Here is a 12,736-nt window from a genome sequence, read left to right on the forward strand (position 1 = left end):
CGTTATGGACACACACACACACACACACACACACATTGTGTTATTAAGACCCACTGGGCTGAGCAGCTCTCAGCATGCAGCCCATTAACTGCTGCTGTGTACCTCTCTGGCTAGGACAAGTTTCACACCTGCTTTCATTAGTGGCACATGATGACATCATTGCAATCAGAGGTGTGACTGAGATCTATAACGAGCTCTCACTGCAGCTCTTGATGCAACCGTTAAACAACCGTTGCAAACTAGACCAACGATTCAAAGTAAACAGAGGCTGTTGAAGGTTGTTGGTTCTTTTTAATGACTAAACTTTTGTGACGAAACCTCAACACATGAACACATCATATGGTCTTCATTAAAAGGATCTGGTTACCCAAACAGTAACTTAGGTATATAAAAAAAAACATCTTTTCCATAGACAAACAGGTATTCATCTGAAACCTCTGTTTGGAAATCAAATTTTCCTAAGAATAATGTAGTAATGTAATTGCAGGGGCACGGCAGTGTTAATTATGCTTTTTAATGTTTTATGGACACAGAAAGCTTTTATCACTGGACACTCCCAAAATATGTGCCAGTGGTTTGCTTCCCGAGCCCCACAGCGTCTCCAGCATGTCGCACCCCGTCAGAAAAGTGCTTCTGCTTCGGAGTCATAAAGAAACGGATAACACACTTCCACACAAATTCCCACCACCCATGAGAATTGGTGCATTTCCATTGACATGTACACACTTCTAAACAGTCCTCTTTTGATTTATCCTTAACATATACTGCAGTGTGTTTTTTGTAGGGTCTAGAGATAATTCCCTTATCTGAATCATTTTGGTAGGCACTGAGCAATATTCTCAGTATTGGGTCATCAAGGTCAGTTGTATTTCTAATGTTACATTCAAAATGGTTGCGTAACTGGAGGTATCTGTAAAAATCTGATTTTTTTAAGAGAATATTTTTCCCTCAGGTGTTGAAAGTCCTTTAGTTGCCCCTTTTCTGTCAGGGAATAGAATGCTGTCATACCTTTTGGGATACAGGACTTTTGGTCCATGGGTTTTATAAATTGTCTATAAGTCTTCCCAAGTTTTGTGGGGATCATTCATAGAGTTCAATATCTTTCCACCTGGCACAATAAGTTGGGGTACACTGTTGATTAAGGGTTTCATCTGGACAGCATAGAAGTAATCCTTAAAATTGGGTAGAGCCATTCCTCCTTCCTCTTTTGGGAGTTTTAAATGTAATTGTTTTTTTAGGAGGTATACAATAAAAGTCAGGATTTGTGTTTTTTTTAAGATTTAGTTTATATCCTGCAGATTTACCAAATGTTTTTAGTTTCATTAATTCAGAAAAGGAGTTATAGGGGGTTAAATAATACTTAAATAAATCAAGATATCATCGGCCTACAGGGCCACCTTGTGATCCGATCCGTTTATACAGATGCCTTTGATGCTTTCTGTCTGTCTTATCCAAAAAAGCAGTGGAGAAATTGTGCATCCCTGTCTTGTTGCTCTCGTGTAATGGTCTCTGAGAGGTGACCATTTATTTGTATCCAGGCCGATGGTTTGAATGCCTTTGATCAAATAGTTTTTGCATGCCAAATCTTTCAAGGACTTTCTATAAGGAAGGCCAGCTCACTGAGCCAAAGGCCTTCTCAGCATCTAGACTGGTTGAATTTGTATTGAGAAGATGTCAGCCATATTGTCTGACTGTTTTTGTTGCTGTCAGGTTGACCGTCCCAGTACCTAGGAGGGGATTGAGCTGTTGAATTTAAGCTTTTTTTAGCATTTAAGGCAGTTTAAAGTCTTTCTCGTGAACTAAAAATGTGGATTCATGTCTTCCAAATAAATTAGTTTAATTATCTGTGTGGTGCAGCAACACATGAAAGTAGATGATTTGGTAGCACTTTATAATAACTACACACTATTTAGCATTAGTAAAGCATGAGTGAACACTTCATTCATTTATAAAGCATTATTCCAACATGAACACTCATTAGTAACTCATTAGTATGCAATTCCTAAACACAGTTATGAATGTTGTATTGTTGATTAGTAATCTTGACTATTATGCGTTTCATGATTGGGTTTTCATACTTTATAAATAATTAAAAAAAACTGCAAGTGACAATTTTGAAGATATCTAATTTGTTGTCTTTGGCGACACCTGTGGGCCACAAGCGGTAACTGCAGCTGTGCAATCGCATCCCAGAGATCCAAACTGTCTTTCTGCGACTTAACAGATATTTATTTCAATGGAAATCTTTGACATTATTAACCGGATACTGATACAACAATATTGATCATTTAGTGACTCTGTAGAGTTCTCATCATGCAGGTTTCATAAGAGGCCTGACAGCAGGACAGGGAAGTGATCTGAACACACTCAAGGAACCTTTTAAAAGATGTTTATTCCCTTCATGATTACAGACCAGAACAAAGAACAACTTTAATGTCACGCTTTGATAAATGAAACTTGATGAAGCCGACTACCTAAGAAATATAAAATCTGTCTTTTTCTTCCCTGCAATTTGGAAGCTGCTGATTATAAACAGATGAAAAATGACATCATCTTTGAATTAATTAATTAATTTTAAAAATAATGAGATAAAACATCTGCCGTTGCGAGTGCATTTACTATTGTACTACAAAATCAAGGTACCTTTACTAGATTATTCCAATTTTATGCACAATGAGTAATGATCACATTTTGCTGATAATACTAAAAATATGAAATACTTCTACTTAAGTAAGGTTTTGAGTGCAGGACTTTTCCTTCTCGTCGTGGAGTATTTTCCAAAGAGTGTGAGATTAGATCTGATTCTCTATGTTGTTGTTTTGTCCGTCGGCTCTCTGTTGTAGACGGGAACAAAACGGTGAAGAACAAAGAAAAAGAAAGAAAAATGAATAATCGAGATCTCAACTTTGATAACAAATAATTGTGATTTTTCTTGTTGGCCATCAGGATGCAGCCCAATGTGTCTCAGTCTAACAGAGGAAAACTTCAGTTTTAGTCTAGTTTAGGATGAGACTAAACTGGACTGCACTCGTCTTTCTGAAGGCTTCAACATACTCGTGCAAAAAAGACGATTCAAATCAGTGTACATGAATAAGAAATTAAAGAAATCTCCCTCTCAAACCCCTCAAAACACATTAAAGAAACCGTGATTCTTGTATTCATAAAGTGCAGAAAATCATGTGACCGCATGATAAAGAGCAAATAAACACACAGACCGGTGGAAGTGCTTCAGGTACGCAAGCCAAAGAAATGCGTGTATATATATATATCGATAATATGATCCGGCACAAGCAGCCTGAACTGGTTTAGAAGACCAGCAGACGGCGATCGGCCCGCTGCAGCTTCAGCCCCGTGAGGGCGGAGAGGGGCGGGAGGCCCTGGAGGCCCAGCAGCTGGCGGGTGGACGTCTCCCAGCTCAGACCGAACTCCAGCCGGCTGTAGACGCACGGGTACTGGCGGTCCGCCCAGCAAACCCAGTCCACCGCCCGCTTCAGCTCCACCCACCGCGTGGGCCTGGAGCAGCAACAACAACAACAACAACAACAACAAAGGTTTACTTCATTGACAGGGTTCATACACATTCTGACCAGTGGGTTCCATGACTTTAAACCAAATGTCATGACAAACATTCAGTGAAATCTGGGTGTAAACAGTAAAAAGTGAGTAAATGTAGTATTTAAACTAACAATGAGAACACAAAGCATACAGTAAACCTTAAATGACTCAAATGAATGAGACAATAGTTTGATTAAAAGAATAAACATTTATATAGATGCCTGTATGTATGCCTGCTTATATTTTGAGTCTTTCTTTTAAAAGCATATTCATTATTTCAAACTCAGCGTAAATGAACGACATGAACACATGAATATAACACTTTGGGGATTTTATTTTTTTCAAGGACTTTTCCAGGCCTGGAAATAAACATTTTAAAATCCCATGACTTTTCCAGGTTCTCCGTGACCGTAAGAAGAACCCTGGACCTTTTAAAAACGGAGCTAATCTTTCTTTAATTGGTTAAAGCTGCATACCCAAACTAAAAAAGGAGTATATCTGCAACCACAATGTCTATTTTAATAATATTGGTATCAAAATAAAAAGTAACACTTGTGAGATATTGTTCAGATGTGTTAAAATGTTACTGGTTAAGAGTAAAGAAGATGGCACACAGCACAAATTAAAAGTTAAATACTAGGGTCCCTGGAGCCCAAAAGGTTTTAAGGTCCTGTCTGAATGAAGAGGATCCAAGCCTTTACGCTGGATTCATCACATTGTGTGTTTTTGATTCATTTCTGACGTCGACTGGAGGTGGTCACCCTTCTAATTCAACTTCCTGTGAGTAAAAGCTCCATTAACAGAGCATCACACTTGGTTTTGGACCCCACGTGTCCTGTTTCATGTTTGCAGCCTCGTGAGGCCTTCGAGGGAGTCTGTATTTATCGGTGTCGGTGTGGTTTTGGACCCACCTGTGCAGAGGCGAGTCGTCCAGGCTGAAGAGGGTGCGCAGCAGTTTGCCCTCCTTCAGCGACTGCACCCTCATCAGCTGCAGGACCAGGAGAGTGGCCACCAGCCTCAGGATGTCTGTGTGGGCCCTCACACCTACACACACACACACACACACACACACACACACACGCACACACACACACACACACACACACACACACACACAGTGTTTTACTTTTTTTTTTTTACAGAATCTGGTGAAAGCAAACGGCTTATTTCGGGGCAAATTTGATGTAGAATCAAATGTTTTTGATGAAATATCACAATTTTAAGCTTTGTTTCAGTTGCTTTTTCTGACTGAAGCCTTCGTCACACATGATGTGTTCAAGGATCGTCGGTAAGATGGAAATCTGACGATAACTAATGTTTTTACAGCTTCTGGCTGCGATAAACAGTGCAGATTTGGGGATTGTTTAAACAAAACATGCATTTCCATCCCGCCAGCGGGTTTTGAAGTTTTTAGATCTTTCTGTTGATCTTTCCCAGTGGTGCTCCGGATGTATTAAAACCCGAACATTCACATTTTGGTTGAAGTGCGTTCGTCTTTAGCGCTAATGGGAAAGCATGTTCATCTTTCACAAGAATCTTTATGAATATAGATAAGAAATCTTCACCTGATGGATTAATATAATGCCGTTAAAACTCCCAAATAGTACGACCAAAATGTTTGTTCATGTTAATGTTACATTTGACTTGACGGCACATTATGGGGAATATGTAAATAGTTCTGTCTTCACACTTCTCGTCCCAGAAAGATGTGAAATGACAAAACCAGTTCCCCACTGAAGGAGTGGAACTGGTCCCGAGTCCTCACCTAGAGACTGGATGCCCTTGTTTTTCAGGAACTCGTTAGCAAAGAGGTCCACGTTGAAATCTATCAGTTCCCCGAGCTCTGTGGTTAACTCCCAGTAGCCCTCCTGCAGCACACACACACACACACACACACACACACACACACACACACACACACACACACACACACACACACACACACACACATCTTTTACATTTCCTTTCCTTTGCAGAGTTAAGAACCCAAAACATCAATGATTACTCCCCAAAGACTGTGAGTACAAGTTGGTTATAGTGAAGAAAACAAACAGTAAAAGCAGTTACTGAATGAAAACAATGTTACGTGTGCTTTATATTACAATTTACAAATCTAGTTCTCCCACTGATCTAAAAAAGGTCAATATTGTGCTTTTTAACACATTTGTCTGGTCCCTTTTAGTGTCTTTTCTTTTCCCAGGTAAATCCAGGTGTGTTGAGAAACTCCTCCCACTTCTTCAGATGAATAAACTCTTTGATAAAACCATCAGCTGGAAAATTAGCTGAAAAATCACGAAGCTGAAAACAGGCCGTGTGTTCTTTTTAGAGATACGAGATTCTCACGGGACAACAACAAACATATGATCTTATGGAATATGATGCATAGATTAAACCAGCCAACATGATTTTAACGTTTTTAAAAAGGGCCAGTCATCTTCGTCTATGAGTCAAATCGGTTGTTTTGTTCCTGGTAAACTTTGATTTTTTTAGTCAAAGTTTTTTATACTTTTTTTCCCTGTCGGATTTCCTAGAAACGTCTCATGGTAAACAAAAAAATTGGGAAGAGAAACTCAATATCTGTCAATCAAGTCTTGAAATTTTTTGAAATAGAGGACTTTTACTTGTAGTGGTGCATTAGTACTTTTACTTGTAGTGGTGCATTAGTATTAGTACTTTTACTTGTAGTGGTGCATTAGTACTTTTACTTGTAGTGGTGCATTAGTATTAGTACTTTTACTTGTAGTGGTGCATTCGTATTAGTACTTTTACTTGTAGTGGTGCATTAGTACTTTTACTTGTAGTGGTGCATTAGTACTTTTACTTGTAGTGGTGCATTAGTATTAGTACTTTTACTTGTAGTGGTGCATTAGTATTAGTACTTTTACTTGTAGTGGTGCATTAGTACTTTTACTTGTAGTGGTGCATTAGTATTAGTACTTTTACTTGTAGTGGTGCATTAGTACTTTTACTTGTAGTGGTGCATTAGTATTAGTACTTTTACTTGTAGTGGTGCATTAGTACTTTTACTTGTAGTGGTGCATTAGTACTTTTACTTGTAGTGGTGCATTAGTACTTTTACTTGTAGTGGTGCATTAGTATTAGTACTTTTACTTGTAGTGGTGCATTAGTATTAGTACTTTTACTTGTAGTGGTGCATTAGTACTTTTACTTGAGTACAGTTCCACCACTCAGTATGACGGCCCTGAATATTGCTAAAAAAGCAGCAAAGCAGCAGCTTCTGTATGTGATAAACCTTTACTCACAGCCGACTGTGCTGCAGAAAAAGCCAAAGTTGAATTTGGACACACGAGCGCGTCGGCGTGCATCATTTTATTTACTTACTGAATGTTGAATCTGGAAGATCTTTGTCCATCGGAGGCGCAGCGCTTCAGGAGACGACGCCGCTGCCCTGAAACAACATGAGCTGTTGCACATTAAAAACATTAACACAGAAATGTAGACACAAATAGACCGAGGATTCACACAAATCTCTTCTTTGGGGGACTCACTGAGCTTGATGACGAACTGTCGACAAAGACCGAAGACAAGACTTTCTTAAAGTCCGTCCTCGCGGCCTGACTGGAGGGCCTCGCTCATCTGAAGCTTCCTCCACCACCAAACTGTCGGATAGATCTTCAACAGACCAGCGGCTGCTGTGGGTTGTTTCTGAAGCGTCTCCTGACCTTCGATAGAGGCTTTTGGCTTTTAAACGAAGTTGTAGGCGAGATGGGTCAAAACGCGCTTGTTCTGATTCTGCTCGACGATCCTGTCCAACCAGCAGGGATTGAGACATCTGAGTGTTTTCCTCCATCGCCAAACAGTCGAATAGATCTTCAGCAGGCTGGCGGCTGCTCTGGGTTGTTTCTGAAGCGTCTCCTGACCTTCGTGAGGCGGAATGGGCTTGACTCTGAGAGCCACCGAAACCAAAACTTAGGCCAGCTGGGGTCGCAGGCACAGTTGCAATCCCTGCTCGAAGACCCTTTCCGACCAGCAGGGATTTCAACTTCCTATGTTGCTCATTTAACACGAAACGTTGAGATAGATCTTCAGCAGGCTGGCGGCTGCTCTGGGTTGTTTCTAAAGCGTCTCCTGACATTCGTGAGGCGGAATGGGCTTGAATCTGAGAGCCACCGAAACTAAAACCTGAACTCATGTAAACTGGGGTCACAGGTGCTTGTTCTGATTCTGCTCCACCATCCTGTCCAACCAGCAGGGATTGAAACAGCTTATGTTTCTTATTTAACACGAAACGTTGAGATAGATCTTCAGCAGACTGCTGGCTGCTCTGGGTTGTGTCTAAAGCGTCTCCTGACATTCGTGAGACGGACTGGGCTTGAATCGGAGAGCCACCGAAACTAAAACCTGAACTTCTGCAAGGGGAGCCTTCGGCTCTCAGGGTCCTACCAGTGGGCACCGAGTGTGAAGAACTTGTGGTCAGACTCATTGGTCGATACCCTGAAGAGGAGAATGTTTCACGCTCTTCATTTTCTTTTCTTTCCATCCTGATATCTCTACTCATTCTCATACTCCTTCTACGAGAATGAGACGTCACGTCGCTCTGGTCCATTTCAATACCTCCCATGCTGTCGTGGAGAGTGGGAAATGCTGCTGAACCGACTTGACCACGGCATGCGCTTGGTGAACTCAAAGACAAAAAGTCAGGAAGAGAGTTGAATGGTGGACCACCAGGGCGAGGAGGAGGAGGAGGAGGATGGATGGAGAGGGATGAAGGTTGGAATAGCCCTTGTGAAACTGGAGAATGAGGAGGAGGAGGATGGATGGAGAGGGATGAAGGTTGGAATAGCCCTTGTGAAACTGTGAATTGAGGACGAGGAGGAAGAGTACTGGAATAAACCACAGGGCGCGTGTGCATTTCCAAAGATGAACTCTACAAAAAAGGAGAGATAAAGAAAACATAAAAGAACTCAGAGTCTATTTTCTGCTCACTGAATTAAAATTGAACGGCCTTTTCCACACACAGACAGATTGTTAATATAAATTCAAGCAAACTTTTAGTAACGCTACCCGACCTTGCCTCTGCTGTCCCATTAAATTGCATATATATATATATATATATATATATATATATATATATATACACACAACGTGCACGCGGGAAAATATTATCAATAACGCCAACATACTGTTGCAAACGAGTGTGTGATAGATATGCAGCGCTAATTTGGGATTTATTAACCTATTGTGTGTTCATTATTTGTGTATTTTTTGAATAACCGACATTACACCTGATAATAAAAAAAGCAGCTCTATTGAACGCCTGAAATAGTAAATATGAAACTGCAGTTTGGGACTAACCGTGGGTGAATAACGTGGAGAAACTGATTGATTGAGACGCTTATGTAATGTTGTGTTCTACGACAGAGAAGAGAGACAAAGGTGACAATTAAATCACAACAACAAAACGTCCCTTCCCTCCACGAGTACACAATGCTCTGTGTGACTTTACCTGCACACAATCATAATCATTCAAAGAATCACCATCAGCAAGGTTTGCCCACTCCTCCTCTTCCTACAACGGAGAGACAAAAGCAGATTATAAACGTGACAATTAGTAAATCACAACAACAAAGCATGAGCTCCCCTTTCCTCCAATGAGAACACTGGGTGATGTTACCTCAGCACATTCATCGTAATCCAAACAATCCGACTGAGAAAGACAGAAGCAGATTATAAACGTGACAATTAGTAAATCACAACAACAAAGCATGAGCTCCCCTTTCCCCCAATGAGAACACTGGGTGATGTTACCATGCAATATCCCATATCTATATCCATAGGTTCTTCCTCCTCCTTAGCCTGAGGAGAGATCCAGCTGATGTAGGGGAGGAAGTCCACGTCTTCCTCTGAGATCAACTTGGGGATGTCCGTGAAGCCGTCCCCGCTTTGTTCAGAGTCCTAAAAACAAGGCAGACGGGCGTTTTGTTTTTGGTCACGCAAAACAAGCTCCAGCTCCAGGGTGCTGTAGAATTGTAATAGTTTATTATGACTTACACTTGTAAATAAAGAAGTTTTTTATCATTCAGAAGTATTTCAGGTATGCATGGAATAGGGCTGTATACCTTTAAGGGGGACTATATGCTAGCTACACGGGAAGCAGGGAGATGTTAGAGTGTGACACAACGCTTTCAGGCAATTGCATGTGAAAGTAACCAATGAGAGGCGAATAGACTCAGTGTCTGGAACTACAGTCATACACATCTTGACCAGTGGGTTTCATGACTTTAAACCAAATGTCCATGACCAACATTTAGTGAAATCTGGGTGTAAACAGTAAAAAGTGAGTAAATGTAGTATTTAAACTAACAATGAGAACACAAAGCATACAGTAAACCTTAAATGACTCAAATGAATGAGACAATAGTTTGATTAAAAGAATAAACATTTATATAGATGTCTGTATGGATGCCTGCTTATATTTTGAGTCTTTCTTTTAAAAGCATATTCATTATTTTAAACTCAGCGTAAATGAACGACATGAACACATGAATATAACACATTTACATGAACACATGAATATAACACATTTACATGAACACATGAATATAACACATTTACATGACTTTTACTACACTTTTTTTTTTTTCAAGGACGTTTCCAGGCCTGGAAATAACCATTTTAAAATGCCAGGACTTTTCCAGGTTTTCCATGAGCGTAAGAACCCTGGAACTAACAAAACTACCCGAACCTTGTTGTTCGGGGTTCATTAGCGGATGTGGAGGCGGTGAACTATTGCGGGTTAGACTGTAAATGCTCTGTGGACGCTGAAGCTCGTGGACCCTCGGCCGAGAATGTTATACTGTATCATCGACTTTTTATTAAATCCGTTTTATCCTCTCTTCGGTCGCGACCGCCCAACGGTTTTTGAAACATAACAGTGCAAAGGTCGGCGGTCGCGGTACCAACCCTTTCCTCGATGGCCACGAAGCTGGTGAACCGCGACAGGATGGAGAACTCTTTGCTCAGCTCGATGACGAAGCGCTTCAACTCCTTCCTCTTGCACTGGAAAAGCAAAAACTGAAATAATAAAAGGTCAACACGTACCAGACGGGTTGCTCTTCTTCACTCGACACACCGTTTCCCACAGAGATAGAGTCTATTGAGGCCGACTCAAAACCAACTTGATGCCACAGGTAAAGTATGAACCAACAGTTGCAGTTCACTTGCGGGACCTGATTCACAAAGAAGAAGCGACGTAAAAACCCCGCTCACACCTCGTGCTCGGCTTCGTTGCTGTCCAGGCTTCCGTCTTCGTAATCCCTGATGACGGCCCTCGCCGTGAGCTTGTGAAGAAACTGAACACACACGCACACACACACACACACACAAATGAACACACGTCATAATCAAAACTAGCCATGATGTGTGAGATACTGTTCCAGATTCATGTTTTATCACAGCTAATGAACAGAATCATCTCAACTGACATGAAGGACTCAAGGATTTAAAGTTAGTGATAAATGAGGTGTGTGTGTGTGTGTGTGTGTGTGTGTGTGTGTGTGTGTGTTCTTACTGTGCCCGTGGTCTTCTGCAGCTCACTGGTCGACACCATGGTTTTGAGCTCCTGACCGCTCAGATTTCCGAGCAGGGTGGCCTGTGTGAAGTAATAATCATAAAACGTTGTTTTTTTTAAAGCCCAATATTTGCTGCCTGGTTTGCAGCTTTTTAAAGGAAAACTTTTGTATTTTTTCCCAAACTTTTGTTTGTGATGGAGGAAAACAATTCTCTTTTAAATGTACTGTGTTTTATATCAGTGATAATTTAATGTTTTTTTACTATTGGTAAGAAAACCATTTGGAAGATCACCTCGGGCTAGTTTCGGGTATTTTAGACGAAACAAAAGACTGAAGAAAATAAATTGACAAAAAAACAATATTTACCTGCAGCTTTAAATGAGATTTAGAATGATACACAAAAGTAAAAATAAAAAGGCGTGTCCGAGCCGCGTACCTGAGTGCAGTGCGGCACGAAGCCGTACACCAGCGCGTGGCAGTCGTTGAACAGCGCGTGGAGCTGCTTGGGGGCTTGAACAGGAGGGGGCGCCGCCGAGTCGAACTGCTGCCACTTCACCGACACCGAGCTGCAGCCGGGAGACGCCATGCGCTTCAGCTGGCACGCCACCTGCCGCCCAGCAGAGAGAGAGCATGAGGACCAGCGCAGGGGTTCTATCGGTCTGTGTTTGTCACTTAAGTTTGAATAACTCTCTCGTTTCAGTAGGAACTGCTAACTAATCAGCGCATGAACGATCTGCATGAACTGCAGGATTGTCTTGATGATTCTCACCTTCTCTGCCCAGTTGTGTTTGGTTTTTGTGTCAAAGAATTCATAGGCTCCGCCCCCTGCCTGGGCCAAGGCTCTCAGCATGTGCCGATTGGCTGTCGGGCTGAAAGCAGAAAGTAAAGTAAAGTAAACACACACACACACACGTAAACACACAAGTAAACACACACACACAAACATGTAAACGCACACATACAAGTAAACACACACACACGTAAACACACAAGTAAACACACACACACAAACATGTAAACGCACACATACAATTAAACACACACACACACAAGTAAACACACACACACACACGTAAACACACAAGAGTAAACACACAAAAGAATAAACACACAAGTAAACACACACACGCGTAAACAGACACACACGTGTGTGAACACACAAGTAAACACACACACACATAAACACACATACATAAACAGGTAAACACACACACACAAGAGTAAACACACAAAAGAGTAAACACACGCACATAAACAGACACACACAAGTAAACACACACACACACACACGAGTACACACACACAGGTAAACACACACACACACACACAGGTAAACACACACACACACACACGAGTACACACACACACACACAGGTAAACACACACGAGTACACACACACACACAGGTAAACACACACACACACACGAGTACACACACACATACACAACATTAAAATGTCAGAAATCTAGAAATCTAGAAGTAGAGTAACTCCTATTGTGCTGGAGACGAATGCTCTCATTAAAATGTAACTCATGGCGGCTGGTGACCTTCGACCTCGCGGCCGCTCTCACCTGAGGCCGCAGGTGAAGAGGCGGCTGTGCCGGGCGTTGTCTCGCAGCAGCCGCAGGGCGAGCTCTGCGTTCTGCAC

The 12,736-nt window shown here is 41.5% G+C and overlaps 1 protein-coding gene across 1 annotated transcript in view; it reads right to left on the reverse strand.

Annotated features, from left to right (window-relative positions):
• Positions 1–2,373: 2,373 nt before the first annotated feature.
• Positions 2,374–12,736, reverse strand: part of parp4 (poly (ADP-ribose) polymerase family, member 4) — a gene marked incomplete at its 5' end in the record, with an annotated part of 28,008 nt that continues 17,645 nt past the window's right edge. The window contains 14 exons of the mRNA XM_079227567.1: positions 2,374–3,513; positions 4,467–4,599; positions 5,321–5,423; positions 6,898–6,964; positions 7,065–8,443; positions 9,023–9,085; positions 9,191–9,310; positions 9,358–9,471; positions 10,480–10,575; positions 10,788–10,868; positions 11,087–11,167; positions 11,524–11,694; positions 11,857–11,956; positions 12,660–12,736. The exon at positions 12,660–12,736 is cut by the window's right edge and continues 111 nt beyond it. Coding sequence (XP_079083693.1) covers positions 3,306–3,513; positions 4,467–4,599; positions 5,321–5,423; positions 6,898–6,964; positions 7,065–8,443; positions 9,023–9,085; positions 9,191–9,310; positions 9,358–9,471; positions 10,480–10,575; positions 10,788–10,868; positions 11,087–11,167; positions 11,524–11,694; positions 11,857–11,956; positions 12,660–12,736 — 2,793 coding nt within the window. The 3' untranslated portion in view covers positions 2,374–3,305. The remainder of the gene's footprint in view (positions 3,514–4,466; positions 4,600–5,320; positions 5,424–6,897; positions 6,965–7,064; positions 8,444–9,022; positions 9,086–9,190; positions 9,311–9,357; positions 9,472–10,479; positions 10,576–10,787; positions 10,869–11,086; positions 11,168–11,523; positions 11,695–11,856; positions 11,957–12,659) is intronic.

Source organism: Taurulus bubalis, assembly GCF_910589615.1.
Source record: "Taurulus bubalis genome assembly, chromosome: 1".
Lineage (NCBI taxonomy): Eukaryota > Metazoa > Chordata > Actinopteri > Perciformes > Cottidae > Taurulus > Taurulus bubalis.